The following is a 24178-nucleotide window of genomic DNA, read 5'->3' on the forward strand; positions in this document are numbered from 1 at the left end:
TTGTAAAAAAGGCTTATGTAAACTTACACAAATTGTGGGCAATTTTACAATTTCGCAGTCACACTTTTTATTAGTAGTAAGCAGAAAATAAAGGTAAGATCAAAATACGAGCCTTTTCCCCTAATATAAGAGCTAGCCAGATTAAAGCCTGAATATTTGAAGTGACCATTTCATATTCACGTGGTACATGTAAGAGTTCATTCACTTTCTGCATTTCACATTAGTGCTATCCACATCGCAAAAACTTTTAACAACAAAAGAACAGGAAAGACCAAAAGAAATAGAGCTTTTAAAATTCTAAACAAGTCAACAGTATTTTTAAATGATTAGGTGAGAAACTGCACTTCTGTTCTTAGAAAGTTATATTGTCTACCTCAATTCTGTCCGTAAGAAAATACTGAAACAGTAAAACCAGAGATAGTCTATCACTTCTTAGCATAATTACTTATTCTCTGTTCTGATGTTTTATCAGAAACTCTGACCTAGTATATAGCACAAATGAGTTTGTCTTAAAGCATTTCTATTTTTTGAAAAGAAAAAAAGTTAATGACATTATTATTCCATTATACTTTAGTTCCAAAATATTAGCAGTATTGCTCAACTTTTACTTAGTTGAATCTTTCAACTTTTTTAAAATCTTTTTTTTATTTGTAAGTATTTTTAAATCATCATTTTCTTTTTTTCCTATTGGCTAATAACAAGATGCAATTGATACTAAGTAATAACCATATTGCAACATTTATAAATCCCTCCAAGAAGATAACCTAATGTATCTTTTTTGGCTACCCTCTATTCTTGTAACTCTGCCTAGTAATACCTACTAATTACAAAGACAAATATACAAAATCATAAAGGATTAGTTTATATGAGTTCCTCCAGCACAAAATTCAGCTGATTTGTGCATTTGTGAAAGATAATCGGTGGTATTGAGGCTGGAGAGTTTCCAACTTAAATTAACAGCACTCATATCATCTATTAGCATAACCACATGAAACTATTAATGATCACATAATATGACAGTATGGTATAAACCAATGACTAAAAGGAATAGAAAAAAAAAAGTAATTAACGTGTTATTGAAGAGACCTTTGCTTTGTTCTCCAGTCAAGATGGTACACTAGTCCTGTGAAGAATATGATTAAGAATCTGTCTTTTACTTATCCACTATTAATTAATAATAAGATTTATTGTTACATCATTTTTACTCTTTCTTAAGTTTCTTTTAAGACTGCATCTTTTTGTCCAGGCTGGTTTCACTGAGAGTAACTCTCACAAAGAGATAATCTCTGTGCATCTTTATTCTGTATGTGATACTCCTGAATTCCTCTTAGACCTAGCCAGCAAAGACTTCTATGTTGTTACATGTTATTTAAAATAAAAAAGAATCATAAGTAGAATACAGCATTTTTGGAAAACTGAATCTGAAAACTCCCTTAAAAACTGTACTGGGATACCAACCAGTTTTGAAGTAAACTCCATGCTAATCTTCAGAAAAAGTATCTTCCTTCCCCACAGACAGGAATGATGAAATAGGGAACCTTCTGTTTAACATAACATGATTACAGAAACTATACATTTCTCTCATGAGTACAGAACTAACAATGGAGTTTCTGGGGTTTGACTCTCTTTTTGCAAATAGATACCCTGTTAGGGTTACCAAAACCAAAAAATCATTTGCTACTCAATCACAGGAGGTTGGACATTCCATTATCTGAAGTAGAAAAGGTATACCGGACTCTAAAAGTCTGTGTTTGCTAGGCACAGAATTTACTTTTAAAATAGGTGGTATACTACAACTGCAGAAACATTCAACACATGGGACCACTTCCCAATTAATTATTTGCTGGCTAAAGTGTTAAAATGTCCTTGGCTTCACCTTAGACACAATCATCCCAGCTGGTCATTATTTACCTGGAAAGAGGCCAAAGAATCTCAGCTGTCAGTACACCACAAACATGTATGTTTTGTCCTTTTTTTTTTTTTTTTTGTCATTTATGAACAAGAGTTAAAAGAAGGAAGTCTTATTACACATGGAAGTGGAAAGTTTTTCCATCTCTTTTATTGTTGCAATTTAGTATATCTAGAGTGAAGGTGATAAATGGAGTGATAAAGAACTCTTCAATATGAATTTACTGAGAACTGATTTACCCAACCTTACTGACACTGTTTTGGTTCTTGCCTGTTCCTACTTAATTCAACTGCTTCTTTGTTTTACACAGATGTGTGAAAAAACACAAAAGTCTTCGAAAGTCAGAGCTGGAACGAAGTTATTGATGGGTGATGTATCTGCATAGGGTCAGGAAGATTCAATAGGAAAATATCCCTTAATCAAGTGAATGTTAACAGTCAGCTTGTAGTAAACCTGCAGGTCAACAGGTGGAAAGCAAATGGCTTTTCTCATTTGCACATTACTTCTGCAAGAAGCCACAGGACATCTGGGCAAAGGAACACATGTAAACAAGGTAGACCTAATGATTTCCTAATTAAGAAGATGATATTATCTTCCCATTAATAAGTAAACTAATTGAGCAAAATCCAACAGTTTCCCCTCAGTACAAGTAAACATAGGTGCCTTTCCTCACTGAATTTACGCCAGCCACTAAGTTGTCAGTTCTGCTTGATTTGTTTGGATACTGTACTCCAAGACAGCTGTCGGAAATAATACATTAGAACAGCTGTTGTGGCAGTTACAAAGGGCCTGGAATTTTAATTGGACTGGATATTAATTGGGAGGCGGGGTCTTTTTTTTTTTTTTTCTTTTTTTAAACCAAAGTTAAGAAAGAAATATTCAAAGTATGACAGATATCTTTAAGGGATTTAACCAATGGCTGGTAAGCAAGGCTGGTATTTGTTTTAACTACATAACTTTGTGTCAATGGTCTCCACCATCTGAGCGGGAACCACTAGTTGATTAAGAAAAGGGGCATTAAGATGAAAAACAGTAAGGAAGTTGCATAAATAATCCTTTTCAGATACTAGCTGTGATCTAGAGAGGACCTTGCAGTGCTTTAATTACTCAAATGGAGACTCATTCCAAGACCCTTGGCAACCACCAGCTGAAAACAAAACTGTTCCCATGGCCAAGACCTAAGCACAAATGAATAATAAGCTTACTTTCAGCATCAGCATAGAGTAGTAAGCACAGGAGCACCACCACTGGCCTGACTACGTGCATCATCCGACAGCTTGGCACCAGCATGCTTTAGCAGCCTTGTTCTCACTGACTTAGAAGCCACTGCGAGTCTGTCCGGTCTGAAATTTCAGATGAAGTATTTTCAGAGCCTGTGGAACAGATAAGAAAAAGATAAAAATACAGTTAGCAAAAGTAGGGCAAAGATTTTGGCTTTTTCTAAGCATTCACAATTTCAGGCAAAACAATTTTAAAAGATGAAAGGGTAAGGGAGAAAAAAAGGAAGTATGATTCATTTCAGGCTACTGGCTTATACCAGAAGATTCAAGGTATGGTGTTTGCTAGCACTGTTGCACCATATTTCTCAGTGCACATTTTCTACCCTAATCAAGCATCTGTCACACCCTGGATCTTTTGTTGTATTCAACAGCACCTTCTGAATTACAATAACTGTCATTGTTAATGAAGTATAATACATCACTGGAATACTCATGTTGCAAAAAGGGAATCAAAGTGGATTCGATATCCAGAATAAAAAGTCCACTTGCAAGCAGCTGATGTCCTGGCATCTGGTAAGAATAGCAGAGCAAAGTCTGCTTCATGAGGTATTCTTAAAGCTAGACATCAAATGCTAGCCTATTGCGTAGTTCAGCAACTCTCAAAGGTTAAAATTCCTGTTGTGACTTTCCTGTTGTGATTTTTCCTGTTATGCCTAACAGAAAAGAGAAATCCAGCATTCAATAAAGGGTTGAGATTCCAATTCAATATCTCATTTATTATGATGTGTAATTGAATATGATACAGTGGGAGCACTGTAGCTAAAGTACATGACTTAAAAAAGCAGTGTCTCTTTCTTGCCTAAATTTACCACTACTGAGCAATAACAGAAATTAAGAAATATAAATACATTTCTCCCTCTCACCAGAAATAGTAGAGATATTTCCAAGTAGCCTAATGTTGTCACTAAAATAACAATGAAATGTAGTTTTACTTTTTGAAATAACATATAAACTTTGGCAAGTTCAATACTATCTTCTTCCAGTTGTCATTGTACAACAGGTATGAGGCTTTGGAACTAGACGGCCAGCCGAATGAAGATGGAAATGAGGATCCATCCGGTGAGTCACCCACAGCTTACCCCTCAGCCCCACGACTTGCGACTTCTTCAAGTAAGAAGGAAAGGAGGGTAATTGCAGTGGGTGACTCTGTTCTGAGGGGTACGGAGTGGCCCATAAGTCGACCAGACCCATACCATAGAGAGATCTGCTGCTTCCATGGGGCTCGGGTTAGAGATATTAAAAGGAAGGACACTGCTTGGGTGCAGCCCTCTGATTACTACCCTTTGTTGGTTATCCAGGCAGGTAATGATGAGGTGGTAGAAAGAAGTCTAAAGTCACTCAAAAAGGACTTCAAGGCACTGGGGTGGCTAGTTGAAGGCTCGGGAGCTCAGGTGGTGTTTTCATCAATCCCTCAAGTAGAAGGGAAAAACACTGAAAGAGGGTAGAAAACACATCTGATTAACACGTGGCTCAGAGACTGGTGCCACCGTCAGAATTTTGGGTTCTTTGATCATGGCGAAGTATATAAGGCACCTGGTCTGCTGGCGACAAATGAGACAGGTGGGATGCAGCTGTCCCAGAGGGGGAAAAGGATTCTGGGGCAGGAGTTAGCAGGGCTTATTGACAGGGCTTTAAACTAGATATGAGAGGGGGAGGGGGAGATGACTGGGCCTGTTGGGAATAAGCTCAAGGGAACCATGCCAAGGCTTGAAGGATGGTGGACTAGTGAGGGCTTCATTTGAGAGAAGGGATAGATGTTTAGAAACCATGGAAGCACCTGAGAAGGGTCTGGTAAGAAGTGGGGCCCACACTTACAAAAAGGTGTTGGATTCATTAGCTCATCTCAAGTGTATCTACACCAATGCACGCAGTATGAGCAACAAACAGGGTGAGATTGAAGTCATGATGCAACACGAGAATTATGACATAGTAGCTATCACAGAAACGTGGTGGGATGCCTCACATGACTGGAGTGCTGCAATCGATGGCTACAAGCTCTTCAGGAGGGATAGACAGGGAAGGAGAGGCGGTGGAGTGGCCCTGTATGTTAGAGAATGCTATGAGAGCTCAGAAATGAAGTATAGTGCTGACAGGTTTGAGAGTGTTTGGATTAGGTTAAGGGCCAATAAAGCAGATCTTGCTCTGGGAGTCTGCTATAGACCTCCCAACCAAAGCAGTGAGGTTCATGAAGCTTTCTATAAATAGTTGGGAGAAATCTCACAGTCACTTGCTGTTGTTCTTGTGGGGGACTTTAACCTCCCGGGTATCTCCTGGGATCACAGCACAGCAGAGAGGTAACAATCCAGGAGGTTCCTGGAATGTGTGGAGGATAACTTCCTCACACAGTTGGTGAGTGAGCCGACCAGGGAAGGTGCCCTACTGGACCTGCTTCTTGTGAACAGGGAAGAGCTTGTGGGGGAAGTAAAGGTTGGAGGCCGTCTAGGGTGCAGTGATCATGAGATGATTGAGTTTTCGATCCTTGGAGAAACAAAGAGAGGGGTTAGTAAAACTACCACCTTAGAGTCCCCCAGGGCAAACTTTGACCTGTTCAAAAGACTGATTAACAAAATCCCTTGGGAGGCTGCCCTGAAGGATATGGGAGTCCAGGAAGGCTGGACATCCTTCAAGAGAGAAGTCTTAACGGCACAGGAGCAGGCTATTCCCACGTGCCGAAAAACAAGCAGGCGGGGAAAGAGACCGGCCTGGCTAAACAGGGACTTTTGGCTGGATCTCAAGAACAAAAGGAACATCTATTGCCTTTGGAAGAGGAAGCAGATCTCTCATGAAGACTATAAAGATGCAGTGAAGTTATGCAGGGAGAACATTAGGAGAGCCAAAGCGCAGTTAGAGCTCAACCTAATTACAGCTATTACAGATAATAAAAAATGTTTCTATAAATTCATTAACAAAAAAAGGAGGATTAGGGAAAATCTCCCTCCTTTATTGGATGCATTGGGAAACATGGTAACTAAGGATGAGGAAAAGGCTGAGGTGCTCTTTGCCTCAGTCTTTAGCAGTGGAACTGGCTGTTCCCTGGACATCCAGACTCATGAGCTAGGAGATGGGGAGGGGAAGCAGAATGAAGTCACCACAATTAAAGAGGAAGTGGTCAGAGACCTGCTACACCACTTGGATGCACACAAGTCTGTGGAACCGGATGGGTTACACCCAAGGGTGCTGAAAGAATTGGCAGATGTGCTCACCAAGATGCTTTCCATGATTTACCTGAAGTCATGTCTAACTGGGGAGGTCCCATTGGAATGGAGGGTAGCAAATGTAACACCCATCTACAAGAGAGGCAGAAAGGAGGATCCAGGAAACTATAGACCTGTCAGTCTGACCTCAGTACCAGGGAAGGTCATGGAGCAGGTCAATTTGAGTGCCATTAGAAGTCATATAATGGACAACCAGGGGATCAGGCCTAGTCAGCATGGGTTTATGAAAGGCAGGTCCTGCCTGACAAACCTGATCTCCTTCTATGAGAAGATGACCCGACTATTGAACGAGGGAAAAGCTGTGGATATTATCAACCTGGATTTTCGGAAAGCATTCGACACAGTTCCCCATAGGATTCTCATACAAAAACTGGCTGTCCATGGCCTGGATGAGCGAACGGTCTGCTGGGTCAAGCACTGGCTGGATGGACGGTCCCAGAGAGTGGTGGTCAATGGAGTTAAATCCAGCTGGCGGCCGGTCACAAGTGATGTACCTCAGGGCTCGGTGTTGGGACGATTTCTGTTCAACATCTTTATTGATGATCTTGATAAGGACATAGAGTGTATCATCAGTAAATTCGCAGATGACACCAAGTTAAGCGGGAGTGTTGATCTGCATGAAGATAGGGAGGCACTACAGACAGACTTGGATTGGATCGGTGGGCCAACGTTAACAGGATGAGCTTCAACAAGGCCAAGTGCCAGGTCATGCATTTGGGCCACAACAACCCCATGCATCGCTACAGGCTTGGGGAGGTGTGGCTGGAGAGCTGTCTGGGAGAAAAGGAGCTGGGGGTTCTAATTGACAAACAGCTGAACATGAGCCAGCAGTGTGCCCAGGTGGCCAAGAAAGCCAACGGCATCCTGGCTTGTATCAGCAGAAGTAGGGAGGTGATAGTCCCCCTGTACTCTGCACTGCTGAGGCCACACCTGGAGTATTGTGTCCAGTTTTGGGCACCTCAATACGAGAGAGATATCGAGGTGCTGGAGCGAGTACAGAGGAGGGCAACGAAGCTGGTGAAGGGCCTGGAGAACAAATCCTATGAGGAGAGATTAAAGGAGCTGGGACTGTTCAGTTTGAGGAAGAGAAGGCTGAGGGGAGACCTCATTACTCTCTACAGCTACCTGAAAGGACATTGTAGAGAGGTTGGTGCGGGTCTCTTCTCACAGGTAATTAGTGACAGAACAAGAGGGAATGGCTTTAAACTGCAACAGGGGAGGTTTAGACTGGACATTAGGAAAAAATTTTTCACAGAAAGAGTGGTTAGACAGTGGAATAGGCTGCCCAGGGAGGTGGTGGAGTCACCATCCCTGGATGTGTTTAAGGGTCGTTTGCATGAGATGTTAGGGGGATATGGTGTAGGGGAGAACTTTGTAGAGTAGGGCTGATGGTTGGACTCGATGATCCCAAGGGTCTTTTCCAACCTGAATGAGTCTGTGATTTTGTCATTCTTCATCACCACATGAGTGGTTTCCACTCAGTGAAGATAAAAACCGAAAGAATGGAGAAAAAATCATACTAATTACCATTCCACTAGATCTTACAGATTTGTGAGTGGTATAAAGAGTCCATTTTACAGCACAGAGTGATGCTCAAAGAATCTACTCAAGGAAGAAAAGACATGAGCAGCTGTTAGAAATCTATGGCTGTTAGGAATCTCTTTTGTAAAACTATCTTTTGAATCAGCTACTGCCATCAAAAAATACAAACCTAAGAAATCTTCACAGGCAAAGTGCTGAAGGCACCAGCTCCCCCCCTTTCATCACTACCATCTTCATGTCAGCATTTCAAATGACAGCAAAGTCCATGAGACATCAGTCCTGTCAGACTCAATCTGTGTCTGTGCAAGCATATCAGAACCAACTGCTACATAAATATTCCAATGCTACCATCAAGATGGAGATGCATGAAATGTATTTTCGAGGAAGAGGTGATTTTGATTTTGCTTCTTCTAGACTGCAGGAGCTACAAGGGAGCCCTGAACTATCTCTAAAGGCATCTCAGTTGTGGACAAAACTTTATTTTTTTATTGACACACAAACATACTAGCTGGCATGTGAAGGTGAATGACAGAAGTGTGATGGGTACTAAGATTTGTGTCTGCACCATAAACTGTTCCCTTTAGCAGGGGAGGAAGTGGAGAGGAAACAACACCAATAATAAGGGGAGCTGAGGAGGGAAAAAAAAGGTCACCACAAAGGTACTTGTTTTACACAACTGCTTTTTAACAGGGTGCTGAAGATAATTTTCACACATTCCAAACACTCCCACCAAACTATTCAATATGGTATCCAACAGACTATAAATATTGTTATCTGCTTGGGGAAAAAAGGGAATTTTAAAAATCTCATGATCCTGACATGTAAATATGCATTTATCCTCTACAAGCTGTCTGCAGATGAAGGGACTGATCACAAAACGTGTTGAAGAAAAGGTTGAGAAGATAAAGGAGCTTTTTTTTTTAATTAAAAACCCCATTCCATTCTCTCACTCTAAATGCACATACAAGTACTGCACTGTCTCTGCCTTGAAGGTGACAATCACTATCACTCAGACCATAAAAGCCAACATCCTCAGTACTTCCTTTATTTGCCACTTCTAAGTGTCATGGCTTTAGCTAGCGTCATCAACACACTAAGGTTTCCAGGAGATCCTTTGCCTGTGGTTCTCTCTTGACCTGCTTATGCCTCCATAGCTAAATTCTAGTATAGTAGGTCAAGTAAACAGAAGCACTTGAATAAAGTTGGATGGTGGATTGTTTTTCTTTCAACTGAATTGAAGATACTGTTCGTGAAGGCTGATAACACTAGAAAGAAGCAAGTTAGAAGACAACCATGTGCTATCAAGGTTCTCCACACAAGTCTACCTCAGCTTTACCAACAAAAAAACATAGCTTCAGCCAGGGACCCTGTTACTGACAACTGTAGCAACCTTGCAATTGATAATCATCTGGTATGTAGGTGTATACTTGGCTTAGTTGTGAAAACTAACATGGAGATGCAATTCCTTACAAGAACTAAATGCAATTATCAAACAAGCATTAACTATCAAATCAAGCCACCTTCATAATTCCAAAGTAAAATGATCATCTAATGCATTATTAATTCTTAAATGAAGTAGTTTCTTCCCTTTTCTATTTCCTCCTGACAAACTCCTTGCTATATCCGGAGTGTGGTAGCAGAGACAGTGAAAACACAAACAGCATTTGCAACACCAGGTTATATTAGCCTCTTCCCCAGAGGGCCAACATTTGTCTCGCAGAATGAATCTGGAGTCAGGTACTCTCTTAGCAGCCCCTGTTACAACATTCACACTGGACCAGTGCAGAAAGATGGTGCTTCTCCTTGGTAGAACACAGAGACGTCAACAGTTATTCAAAAAAAACCTCTCTTTGTGAAGCTTTAATGAAAGATGGTTTTATTTTAGGATAAGTACTATGTAACTGCAGTATTAAATAATAAAAAATGACTCTTACAAATCTCTAAAAGAGCTACCTATGAATATTTTCTGCCACAACAGCTATTTTGGTCTCTTTCCCCAGACAAACAAATTGCTAATACAACAGTGAAAACCAAATGATGGCATTAGCACATATGTAAGTAAGAGACAGATTTCCCCTCATTAGTGTTATCTATCAATAAAATCAGTAAAGGTGGAGATGTCCAGCCCCACAGTGTTCAATGCAGACAGAAAAGAATTCTCCTCAGATGGGACAGATGATAGCATCTGGGCATGGGCACATGTACCAATTATCCTCAAAAGGATCAACTGGGTGAATGAACTACTGAACACGGAATTATTTCCCTTCAGTCTATTTAGTACCAAAAATATTCTTTTAGGTGTTAACACAGTACTCAGGAGGAGTCGGTACATGCTCCAAGACAGTTAAAGTTATAGAAAATGCTTACCTGGAGACAAATTTTAAAACCAAAAAGAAAAAAGTAAATACTGATTTTATTTATCTGCTTGCTTTTCCATGCTGCAAGTGCATGTAAATGCTTGATAACCCAACCCAGAAATTTAGCATAGCAGGGAAGAGCTCTCAGAAGAGACATGAACACAGACAAAAAAGAAGTCATAGCAGAGGTATGGAGTCACATTGAAAAAACCCAGCAACTTTTAAAAATTCTGGAATATAGGAATGTGAGGATAATGACAGCTGATTTGTGTAACTACACAAACGGGATTTCTATTTCAACTTTTCTAAAGTTTGAGTTGTTCAGAGATAGGATTTTAGTTCATAGCCATTTCTGGTCTGCCACAAGGACTTATGGGAAAACAACTGGATACGCTTTACATTTTTTTAAAAACAGCATTTCTCTAAGAACAAGTAGTAGGCAAAGATTGAAACAGAAGACTGTGTTGACATTCTGTTTCTACACTTCATTCATCACAACAACAATCTTAAATTACATCCATTCCCTAGCCACAGATTTCTAATACCATACATATGCAAGTGAAAAGATTAAAAAAAAAAAAAAAATTGAAGCATTACTAGAACCAAGTCAAGGAAGAAGTGCCTATACTTCACATCTTTGCATATCAATCAAGATCCCTCCTTAAAGAAGAAAATAAACAGATTTCACAGACAAATCTTGGCTCAAAAACCTGACTGACAGCTGAATCATTAGTAGAAAGAATAGGAGAAAATGCATAAAATTAATGCTCATAAGCTGTTTAACCAAAATCAATTCAGAAATACCTCTGGGTAGAACAATGTCTTTTAAATGGAATTAAATGTATTTTCCAAAGCAATGGAAACTGTCAGAAGTTCTACATTTAGCTTGCTCTTTTATTGACTAAAGATGATAAAAGTTTTCATAGTTGACCTGCTGGAGGAGTTCCATGCTTCATTCTGGTTTTATTCTTAAAAAAGCCAAAATGCAAACACATGATTAAGGAAATTTAAAAGACAGATGTGTTGTGTTCCAAAGTTTAGTCTTATCAGTCCCTGGATAACAATACACCTTAATGCTCTTTCATCATTCCTGAATTTCTCTATTATAGTTATTCCAACATGAGTGAGCACCCACCCTGGAAGAGCAGGTTTCTGATCTCAGGCAGGTCTTTGAACTATATCACTATAAAAGCACCACTGAGTTGCAGTGATAGTGAAATTTTGCTTATATTAAACAACTTAATATATTCAATCTGATTCTACGTTGCAATTCTGTTTAGGACTTCAGCAAGGATTCTTCTGTTACCATGTAAAACAGAAAATGGATTTTCAGTAATCAAATAAATAAAGAAAATAGATAAATGGCATTAATTTAGTGAATAAACTAATTAAATTACAGTAAAATACATTAAAAATCGTATCACAGGGTTGTTTTTCTCATGTAGAGAGTTGTTAAAAAATTCACTTTTTTATTTACAGAAATACTGGTGTTCATATGTAATCTTAAACCATACACCGAAAATCCTGCCTAGTCTGATCTTTATACAGCTTCACTCACATTCTAAGTCTTGAACTAAAATACCAATTTGTAAGTTGTCACATTTCTCAATGCTTACAAACTTCCGCCATCTTTGTAATGCAGATTATAAGAATTTTTCTTATTCACAGTGCAGAAACAATTCACTAAAGCATTCTGCATTCTTAACTCCATGCCTCCCAAATAATGGATTGAGAAAAAAATATTGTGCTGGTAATGGCTGAATTGCTGAGATGAAAATAGTCTTGCTGGAGAAGGAAAACATACACTGTTATCTGTCAATGCATATTAAAGCAGTACATTGTTGAGATTCTATACTAAGAATTTAAACCATGTTACAGAGTCACAGATAACAGGTTAAGTGGTGTGGCAGATGCACCCACCCAATGAAAACAGGGCTTCTTGGCTGCTGAAGTGTAACAGCTATTGATTGCCTTTGTTCTCAGGGCTTTAAGGCAGTTGAGGCCTTTGGCTAATGGGAACCACTATTGATCATAGATGAGATTCGGCCTGGGTATAATGGTGTCTCTTGGAGAAGCCATTTTGAGCTTGACCCCTGGAGCAGCATGCTGAGATTAAGGACTCTCCCCTCAGGTTGGGACACTGCCCAGGGAAACTCTTTGAGGTTACTTGGGTTGGGACGCTGCCCTGAGAAGTTCCTTGAGGTGGACAGTCCTCATTTGTTAGGTAAATGATAGAGCATTTTGGGTTGTTGTTAAACCCTAGGAAGTGGTGTTTTGTTCTGTGATAGAGTGTTCTGGGTTGTTGCTAAACCCTAGGAAGTTGTTCTGTTCTCCTCTCACAGGTATTCGAACCTGCCGTTGAATGGTTGTAGAGGGCTAACTAATTGTGTTGATAATAAATTTTTAATTTTTGGTTGCTGTTTGTTTATTTGAGAGCCTCTGTAACAAGTGGACAAATGAAACATCTTCTACTAAGACTGACTTCTTGACTGAAAAACGCAAGCTCTGCCAATCATCCAGTCTTGACTCCTGTCACCTAAGAACCCTGCAAATTACTTAGCTACAGTTATCCTGAAATAGTCCAGCTCCAACTTTGCCCATCTGAGAAACTAAAGAAAGCAAACTCTATTCTGACTCTCTTTCAAAACAAAAGGGAAAAAAAAAAAAAAAGATAAAAAGAGAGACAGAAAGAGAGGAAGACAGACAGGAAGGAAGGAAGGCAAAAAAAGTAGCAGCTAAAGAAAAGAATCTAAAAAAGTATCTCAGCTAATCTGCATTATTATACTTTTTCACCAATTGCAGAAGAGAAATGGTGAAATCCACAAAAAGGTTTGTAGATTATCTATTTTTCTGCATTTAGAAAAGGTAAACACTAGCCTAGAAAATAGCAAATCTAACTTTTCTCAATGGGCCTGTACTTGGCGTTGGTGATGCTGCAGCCTCAATACTGTGTTCAACTTTGGGCCCCTCACTGCAAGAAAGACATTGAGGTGCTGGAGCATGTCCAAAGAAGGGCAACAAAGCTGGTGAATTGTCTCGAGAACAAGTCCTATGAGGGATGGCTGCAGGAACTGGGGTTGTTTAGTCTGGAGAAAAGGAGGCTGAGGGGTGACCTTATTGCTCTCTACAACTACGGGAAAGGAGGCTGTAGCGAGGTGGGTGTCGGTCTCTTCTCCCAAGTAACAAGTGACAGGACAAAAGAAAATGGCCTCAAGTTGTGCCAAGGGAGATTTAGATTGGGTATTAGGAAAAACTTCTTCACTGAAATGGTTGTTAAGCATTGGAACAGGCCACCCAGCGAAGTACTTGAGCCACCATCCCTGAAAGTATTTAAAAGATGTGTAGATGCAGCACTTAGGGACATCTTTTAGTGGTGGACTTGGCAGTCCTAGGCTTATGGTTGGACTCGATAATCTTGAAGGTCTTTTCCAACCTAAATGATTCTACAATTCTACAATTCTATGAATTGTTTGTCTCCAAAGTCTGGTTTAAGAACAAATATGACTATTTTTATGCAAAAATATTTACTGACTGATTTTTGCCTTTGTCTTTTGTCTCAAAAAAAAAGAAAGAGCAAATCACTTGTACTAGGCTACTTGCCATAGACAGTTTGTTAAAAGTCTTCTTTTGCTGTCTGTTGCTTTATTTGAACAACACTGGAGCTGTATGGTTACCACCTTTCAGGATAAGCTAAACCTATGAGCATGTGAGCCACATAGAAAAAGTTTATAAAGCCATTGGGCCATATACCACATACTCATTGGACACTTCCAGGAAAAGGGGTTTCAAAAGCAGCTTTCAAGGAGTCCTACAGAAAAGCACAACCTCTAAGGAGAACAGCTAGACTGCATGATGAGCAGCTGAATTCTGGGACCACAGTTACCATCAAGAGCCAGTGGCTTACTCCCTCACAGAGTTAGGTATTTGGATGACCTAGCAATGATATTGATCCTACAGCTTTACTTCTATGCACACGACATAGGCTTGCCAACATTGCTCATATCTAAAGAGCCACCTATGTTTCAGAAGAATTTTGCCTCTTCTGTGTCTTTTTGGCATGGAAATTGTGAAGGATTCAGGGTGGCCTTGCCTTTAGGATCAGGTGTGGTTGAAGCATACTGGCTACTGCAGATACTAAAAAAAGCTAGAAATATATTTGCAAGTCTGGAGCTAACAGGTCAAATCTGACTTCAACATTGCAAGGCATCTTTTCTCTATTACATTATTCTGCAATTTCTTCCTTTATGACTTTTCTTTTTCCTTTTCACTTTATAGTTTTGTTTCAATACTATCCAATATACTTGTTGCCTAATCAGATTGAAGCATGACTGAGACAGTGAATTTGCAGTACACACAGGACAGTAATCCAGCTGCAGCTAGTTTAGCCTGACTGCACTTTATTATAATGTTGCTGATGGCAATCAATCGTATTAGAGGAAGAGATGGAGAGCTGAAATGGTTATTCTTCAAAAGTAGCTGGCATTATAAAATGATTTGATAATAATGTACAAAAACTTCCTGAAGCAACAAAAGCACTATGCATTTCCCATACTAAGATATGGCATAATGGCACACAGTTGTCCACAGTGTCTATTTCAGAAAAAAGATAAGAACTACAAAATAACTTTGTAACACACAATACTTTTTATTACACTCAAAGTAACAGTAATGTTATGGACTCTGAAAAAGAGTTAAAAGTCAACAAAAGCTTACAGATATTTTTTTGTTGGAAGCTTCCTTATTAAGGGAAGTACCACTTAGTATACTTCTAGATACCGAACTGATGTCTTGATGTTGATAAGCAAGTTTTCATACCTAATAAAATCGTAAAATCAGCAGCAGGGCCAGACAGCATGGCTCAAAATGTGTTTCTCTTTACAGACCACATTAAAAACTACAGCTTTATATGTTATTAGTAGAAAGGAGTATCACTTCAAGTGGCACTTCAGGTGTTTCACAGAACCTGTACCTCAAACCCCTTCAAATGAAAAGTGAATATCAGAAAGGTTATATCCCCACAGTTTTCTTGTATTTGATTTGGTGAAAGCAAACTGAGAACAACAAAAGATTTCCATTGTAAAACCTGCTACTATTTTAACAATCCAACAATCAGAGATTGTGCAAAGCATTAATCAGTACAAATGCAGTCACTTCTCATTTTTGAGGTTAAGATTTTCTCTGTACTTTGAAGTGGTGCAGCTTCTATACCCAGAGCCTTCACTTACATTATTTTGTCTAGGGAACTTGGCACTCAAATGTCTTAGCTACAAGAATGTGATAATAAAAAGAAATCCCTCTTAGACCTGCAGTTCATCCTCTTACAACTCTGTTATAGACTGCTAGAATAGACTAAAATGTATTATGTATATTCCATATATTCTTCACTGTTTTTACGACCTTCTCAGGAAACATTTCAGCAAGTAGTTGTCAAAGTCCTGTGACAGCTGCCCAAGCACCTGTTTTTTGGAGTTGATACTAACTGAAACTAACTGTGACTTTACTCTCTTCCAAACATGTTGACCTTAGCAACAAGGTGATAATTTCTAACATGATTGTCAATTGCATATTGACATTGTGTAATCTTCAGCTTCTTTCGCAGTCTCTTTTGGTCATTCTCAGTAAGAAAGTGGGAATATATGCTACGCACCAAAATGAACACTATTTTCATAAAGGGTATGAGAAGGAATAAATTTGAACTGTACTCTATACAGCTATGGAAATACTGCTGTAACATAGATACCAATAGCACATTGTGACATGGACAGGGTATGCATGTCCACAACAACATTACGGAGGTGATGCCATATTTAACAACAATTGTTTTCCTCACCATATATTGGAGTAGTTCCATCCTGCTACAGAACTTCATACAAACTATTGTTTTATATACATACTCAGTCACCTTTCTCACTAGTTATGGATATGACACATTTTCTGAAACGGGCAATTTGTTATATCTTCCTTCTTAAATTACAAGACAAATCAAAGAAAATACTATTACGAAAGATTAAACTGGTGAAATAACCAAACTGCAGGCACCATTGATAGTCCGTCTTCTAAATGAACAGTCAAAAGGTGTAAGAAACTGGACTGAAGATAGGAAACAAAGGAGAGGTTATTATCCTAATTATGTTTGTCAGCTTTTATAAAAAATACATAGCTGGGAAAACACAAAAGGTGGTGTTTTAGATTAGAGGTCTCTGCCTTTCAGAGTTTCAGAGTCTTTGATAAGAAAGAATTAAAAAATACAGATGTAAAACAAAGCAATGCATTTAACAACCAGCAAAGCTCAACATCTGCACAGTAAGAAAGTTTAAGAACATACATGTGTGTGCACACACACGATCACAAAAAGGACACACTAGCAGAATTCAAGAGACAGCCTATCTGCCTTTCAGACACACACCTCACATGTCAAAACTTCCAGGACTTTTCCCCTCTGCTTTCTGCTTTTTCATTTCTAGCTGGAAAGTAGTAGTCTGTAAACATACTGCTATGACATTCAAACTAAAGAAAGATCCTAATCAGCAACTACACGCTTCTATTTAGCCAGAACTAATATTAGGAGTTCATGTAGATGGTTATCCAAAAAACTTTCAGAATTTTATCCTGGTGCTTTGTATCAGATAACAAAGCACAAAATACCATATGCTGTGATCACAAAAGCCAGTATCCTCTAACAGTACACAGTAGCTTTAAGTCTTCAGAGAATCCCAATAATATATTTCAAAACTTTCGAAAACTCAGTTTACATTAATTCTCTCACTAGAACATGAAATAAAACTATTTATAATACTTGGAGGAAATGTGCTGTGTAATTTTATGGAGTTCTCTGTATTAGTACCATCAGCTCCCATGTTATCACAACACTGCTTCCCAAACACAGGCAGATAAAAGTTACTGTGCTCCTTCTCTTGAAAGATGCCACCCACGTGACAGAGATACCGAAATTCCACACAAAGCACTGCCTCAACAGCCATAATGTTGTGGCTGCCAGTCTTTTGAGGAAACACCAAAGCTGTGCACACTACACTATGGAAGAGGGCTGTAAATGGCCGTGGTTACTCAGGACTCAAGCACTCCTGCTGGAGTGTTAGCACTGTCCTACAGAGATAAAATCGCAATAGAAGAGGGAGCTGCAAATGATGATACTTTAGAAATGATTGTTTTAAAAAAGCCCCATAACCTAGAAAGACAATTCTTTTGGCCTCCTTTACTCATAGTCCTTTGTTTTACCTAAGAATCTGCCTAGATGCAGGAAAGCTTCTTTATTTCTAAATGAATGCATTCTGCTTATTTATACTGATGACAAAGTATCTATTTGTTCAATATATCTAAAACCTAGAAGATGAGTCTGAAGTTCTACATGGAACACTGCAATACACCTTGTGGGAGTTTTATCTTTCACAGGAGAAATGCTTGAGCAACTAATCATAATCCAGTAAAGTTTCTGCAGCATTTCTATTATAACTGCTATGTCTCTGGACATGTGTGATGTCCCTGGAGTATTGTTCTGGATTGATTAGCATCTTTATAATGAAATGCTCAATTACAGCTTTGAAATAGGTAATTATAAAGGGAGTGTGTATTTTCCAGTTAGGGATTTTGTTTTGATTTTTTTTAATTATCAGTGCATGAAAGGCAGCTGTAGAAGTTCTGACTGCACTGTCGCCTCTTTGGAAAGAAACTGTTTTGTTGCTCTCACTGTGCATAAGCTAAATTGAATTTCTAGTTATGACTGGTATGGGAGTTTTATTTTCAACTGTCAGGGTGTGCAGTCAGCTGTAACCAATTTTTTAGTATTTTGAAAAGCCTCATTTGAAGTATACAGTTGTGAATGACTTAGGGACCTTGTAGTTAGTCAACAGAAAACTTTCCAACAGAAAAGTTTTCAAAACACTTTCCAACTGTACTTCTCTGGTGTAAAAGAAGAAAGTGTAAAGAAAGCTACGCAATATGGATTTTCAGCATAACTTTAGCAGCATATGTAAAAAGGGCAGCAATTTGGGGGGCATGTCTAAGTTTGGGCTAATGTTTCACACTCTCTTCTATATATTACTGTATTTTGAAGACAGCTGCAACATCTGAATGTTGTTAAAACCAATTTCTGCCAAGAAAAGCGACTCATTTTTCCTGAGGGTTAACAGCAACTGAGGGGGTGGGGAAAGTGGTTTTAATTTCAAGGGTCAGAAGTCAGGAGAAAAAAACTATAAATATTTCCTTTCGTTCGTACTCTGCATGCTGCAGCACACCATCAATTTTAAAAGAGGTTTTCTACTGAAGAAACCTATTCAGCTGTTGAGAAGATGTGTTAGTTTGCATTGCTTCCTCACCTCAGGTGCTACAAGATACATTATTGACAGGACAATTATGTATTTTTTTCATTTATTTCTAAATTAGGATAACAAAAACAAGTCGATTGAAAAAATGTAAGGATGTATCCCAAGCAATCTCTAACCCCTTGATATCCAAATTCCCTATCCCTAATCTCTGTCATATAATAGATCCATCACTGCTGCCAGTACAAGGTTAAAGATGCTTGTATAAACAGATACACACACAGGTCACAGGTTAAAAGACAGGGCAAGAAAAAAGTATATATGCTTTCTGACTTAAGTAGAATATAGAATCCAAAAAGGTGATCTTGTTCAGCTACCTGTAGATGAGTCTATCATGCTTCTTGATGTCTACAGTGTGCATACTGTTACCTTAGCCTACGTTAGAAATTTTCCATCACGTCATTTTCTAGTTAGCAGCACTGTGGAACCCAGGACTACCTCCACAAATCATGTGGCTATTGCCTCTTTATTTTTTAAAGACTCTGGAACCAAAAGTAAAAAATTTGCTTCAAGCAAATCTTATTATTCGCTAGTCAGCTCCTTTAAGTATCAAATAAATGTAAATCACTATTTTTACATTTTAACAAATTCACCTCTTCTTTTTTCGTGCGTTTCTTTTTTTCTTTTTAGCGTATCTAGAAAGCCCAGAATATAGGAAGTCATGTCACAACTATTGTACTACCACACAGACACTTCCACATCAAACTGTTTTATTTGAAATGTCGTAACAGAAGCCTCAATTTCCACTCCAAACTTCCACCAATCTTTGTGCCAGAGACAGCTTGTGTTCTAGGACAAAGACATATACTCATTTATTGAAATACTGAAACTTACAACAAATTTTGGAGATGGCTTGAATTTATCTATATAGGGTCCACTCTATGCCTTGTCTGATTCAGGAATGTATTGGAATGTATTAGTGTAATCTATGTGTTCATTTTTTGTGTAATCAATTTGGTAATTTTTATCTATAAATCTGCCTTTCTGCAGTCAAGATCTCAAATAAGCACATCTATTCGGTAGTCCAAACAGCCATCTGATTTTTAATTGAATTTAGTATCCAGAAACAGATAAATGCTAACCGAAATGCAAGCCTTTCTCAAATGAGTTCAAACAAATGTTCTGCTGTCTGCTTTTTTCTAAACGTCTCCCAGTAGGTGGAGAGAAGACTTCCTGGAGTTTCTTGGGGAAAAAAAAAATAATCTTATGCTGATACCCAATCCTCACACTCAGAATCAATTTGTATAACTAATCCAGATCACTGCACAGAGTTGCCACTGGAATAAATCTACAAATGTGAAATTTCATTCACAAACTCATTAGAGTAAGTTTAAAGCAATTCATCATGATCAAACTGATTATGATAATTCCTACAATCCTCGCATCTAGAAACTGTTGGTATACAGTACTATTACTCACATTCCCATTTCTTGAAATATTATTTAAATTACTTCAACAATTCTATCATCATTTCAATGTCCTACAATTGTTTTATTAGAGGTACAGGTAAAAAAAAAATTAGTCTTTTAACTACATAATTATTGCTGTGACACTCAGTGGTTCTTACCTTTTCCACACAGTGATACCCAAGAGGCCATAAATACTGAAGTCTCTTGGAAAGTAGGCACATTTAAAAACATGTAAAAAAGAGGGAATGGAGGACTGTGAACTTATGTTGGACGTAACGTCTACATTAGAGAGTAAAATACCAGCATACAGAATAGGTACAATGGTGGCTAATACTGTGACATCACTTTGCAGTTAATCAGTGGAAGTGACATGAATTATGGTTTATTAATGGATCTGCAATAAACCAAATCATGAGCAAACGCTATGAGCATAAATACTCTCCTGAAAGGGATTCTTTCCTGACTCAATATATCACAGACATAATATTGAACGCTGATCCTAACTAAATCTAAGATGGCCAATATTCTACTTAGTCACAGCAAGGCCAGTAAACATCAAAACAAACCATAATGTTTGAATAGTTGAAGGTAAACAGATTAATCCCTCCACTGCCTCATAGGAGGTGAGTTCTCTAGATCCTGAGTGGTGTCTGCAGTTCTTCCCATTAAAAAAAACATCACCTTTAAGCAGACAACAGCATGGGGACACCCTATTAAGTACTAAAACACTACAGTCACTTCCTTTGAAAATGGATCTGTAGGAGAATTCTTATTTCCCCCACCTGAAAACAATTGCACATCCACTCTGCAATGGGATGTCAGTCTTCACCACACCGATATACAACACATCTATACTGCAAGAAGCAGGAATTATCAGACTAATTATCAGTCAGACTTTTGACAACAGAACATATTTGACTGACTTATGCTTTTTTTCCTAACGTTCTTGCAGTCCTTTTAATATGAAGAAAAGAGATCTAGTAGCAAGACTTTCTCCTGTCATGGTGGTGGCACACAAATCCAATCAGCTCTTCTAATAAATGGGAACCAAAAAGGCAACTTTATCTTTTACTTAAGGTGATTTCAGCATTTCTCTTTTGAGTCAGACAAGAAATCAGAATTTTTATTGATGCCTAGAGTATGTATGTGGAGAGGCTGTATTTTTACTCAAAGATATATTAACTTACGTAGATATATTTATATAGATATGTAGATATAGTTACTTAAGACATCCTTAAATCATCAGAATAAAATTAAAAAACAGCTGCAGGAAAGGCATTTGTTTCAGGGTCAAAACCTTTTAGATTGCTTAGTCATAGTGAAATCACTGTTTTATTATTCAACTTACTTGAAGTGTGAATGACAGACCAGGATGCAGATTGCTCTGCTGCAGAGCTCACTCCATCTCAGAGAAATTATACGCAGTTTACAATATTCACTGCCCAAGCCTAACATGATGAAGAAGGTAGACATAAAGCTAAATTTAAAAGCTACATTACATGTCTTTCAAGGAAAATTGCAGTGGACTGAATCAGGTAAATATTACCTCTTACCCGCTGCACCTGCTTTTGTTAGCAGTTCTTTCGGGAGGATTCTCCATAGTGCTTCTACTACATTCTTGTTCCAAAGAACTTAAATGGTCTGTTGAATTTTTATCAGCAGCCTGTGATATGACAGCAGACGGGATATACAAAAAATGGAAGTGATGTGTATATGAACATAAATGTTCATTTTCATTATACTTAACAATTATCCTAAAAATGTAACTGTAAAACAATAAAGTGTGTATGTATTTATTTTTGTATAATAAATACATATAAGAAAAAATTATTACATACACATATATTTTATATATAACTAACTAAATTTATTGTTTATCTTATATATATTTATGATATAAAAATAACTAAATACATTAGCACCTTATAGTTTTACATCAGCATTTTTAGGATGATTTTTAAATATGTTGTGTAGGAATCCTGAGAGACCTCCATTTGATAAAGGCTGTACTCCCAGCGCATAACACTTATGATCCTTCCTGAATTTTTATGCTTCTTCCTACAGGTGAATGTAAAAGAACATAGGATCCCTAGCCTGTGAAAAATATGCTTAGACATGTTCCCTTTCTTAACACCTATTCTCTTTGCAACTAAAGCAGGAAAAGCCTCCAAAACCATGCAAGTGACCTAAGGTCATGTAAACATTCTCTTTCTACTTGGGAAGATGAAACACTTGCTTAATTTTATCAGTGGACAATATTGTAAGAAATAGGTATTACTACCACTTGTAAAAAAAAAAAGAAAAGATAAGTCTCATTTGAAATGTCTGGAATGGCAGCAGAAGTTCTACACCTGTCTTTCATTCTGTACAGTTCAGTATTCAGAAAACAGATCTTGGACAATGTAGGTCTGTAAGAAGCAGAAATTAATTCCTAGATTCCTAGTATTGCTAATTATAATAATTTAGAAGGGAAATATTAAAATAGTAATAAAATTGGTAACAGATCTCAGCCTATCTTTGTGACTCCAGATAAATTTCAATACTTTTGTGCATTTTTCTGATTTTATTATTTGCTAAAGCTGTAACACTGCAGTAGGAACAACCTGGAGTAAATATCAATGCCTTGGAAATAAATTAGGCTGTGAAGAACACAGGTTCACTCTAACATAAATCATAGAAATAAAAGAAAGATGGTCTCTTAAGAGTTTCTTTTACCTTGCTTTATTAACATTAAAGGCCAAAACAGTAAGCATCATCCTTGCTCCCCAAAATCCAAACTCATACAAGGACAGAAAACTTGAAATAATTAAAACTTGAAATAATATTGCATTTTGTCAGTATTCTGATGGTAACACAAACATATTAGCAAGGAAAACAGCAAGTTTAATGACCACGTGATATAACAAAAAAACCCGTGAAGAATAGAATGTGGACTATCATTATTTTAAAATTCAATGTCTACTCATGTAACTTATTTTAAACATATGTTTTGTTGATAATTTCTTAAAAATAATAGTCTGAACAAAACTCAGAAAAATCAGGAAAAAAAAACCCAAAGTGTGGCAAATACATACAAGCTTGTCTTTCTGGAGCAAATAAAACTAGCAATCCACAATTCATAAAGAATAAAATGAAATGGGTTGGAAGACTGTGTACTTCCAATTGTCTATACTAGAACAACACTTTGTTTATCATAAAGCATGATCTCCAGGATTGGTTAAATCATGGAAGCTTTCAATGGTTATCACACACTGGCTTCAGTTTATCCCTTATTCTGAAGAATATAGATAAGAAAATTCTGAATGCAAAATCCAGCTCTAAAATTAAAGCACAAAATTAAGCTGGCTGGCCAACTTCCGTCTTTTGTTTTGCAACTACAGAAGAAACACGTTCACCAAAATCCCCAATAAATGCAATCTTTCGGCCCATCCTAAACCATACATACTTCCACTACTCTTTAATACTGTAAAAGACACACTATTTAGAACAGATTTTTAAAAAGAATCTGACAATATAATGGGCATCAGAAAACAAATTTTATTTCAATACAAACCATTCTTTAAAATCATGTTTTCGTATTGATAGTAAATTCTAAAAATTTCATCTATAGTTACTGAACTGAACCTGCAGTTCACACCATTTGTTTGTGCCCATTACAGATTTGATTCTTCATCTAATGTTGCCAATTTCTTTCACAAGCAGAAGGCAGATTCTTATAGGCTTTGCTTTCTATTTCTTTTAATGAATCACTTAGTCATATGATATCATTTATTATGACAGTTTTTCCTGATCTCAGAAAAGAAACAGTTATCATACACACTAGTGTCAAAACCTGGATTAGCAGTAAGAACAAATAGCTGAGCACAGAGACGCTACTGAAAGAGGACTTTACTATACAAAGTCCTTTGTTACACAGCTAGCAAGACTAAGTTTCTCAAATTTGCTGTAGGCCAGAACCTTCACTTGCTGATCTTCAAGCTTAGACAAAGCATTAAAGACTATCTAATGACTTTCAGTATTCCAGAAATGTCTCTTCCCTTCGTATACCTGGTGTCTGTCCTGGCTCTTCCTATGAAAACAAAAAACAAACAAACAAACAAACAAACAAACAAAAAACAAAAACAAAA

At 37.7% G+C, this 24178-nt stretch overlaps 1 protein-coding gene across 1 annotated transcript in view; it reads right to left on the reverse strand.

The window, feature by feature from the left end:
* The window catches only part of PTPRD (protein tyrosine phosphatase receptor type D), a 384170-nt gene that overhangs the window by 284000 nt on the left and 75992 nt on the right, over positions 1-24178 (reverse strand). Inside the window, exon 2 of the mRNA XM_074812018.1 lies at positions 3115-3282. Coding sequence (XP_074668119.1) covers positions 3115-3199 — 85 coding nt within the window. The 5' untranslated portion in view covers positions 3200-3282. The remainder of the gene's footprint in view (positions 1-3114; positions 3283-24178) is intronic.

Source organism: Strix aluco, chromosome Z (genome assembly GCF_031877795.1).
Source record: "Strix aluco isolate bStrAlu1 chromosome Z, bStrAlu1.hap1, whole genome shotgun sequence".
NCBI lineage: Eukaryota > Metazoa > Chordata > Aves > Strigiformes > Strigidae > Strix > Strix aluco.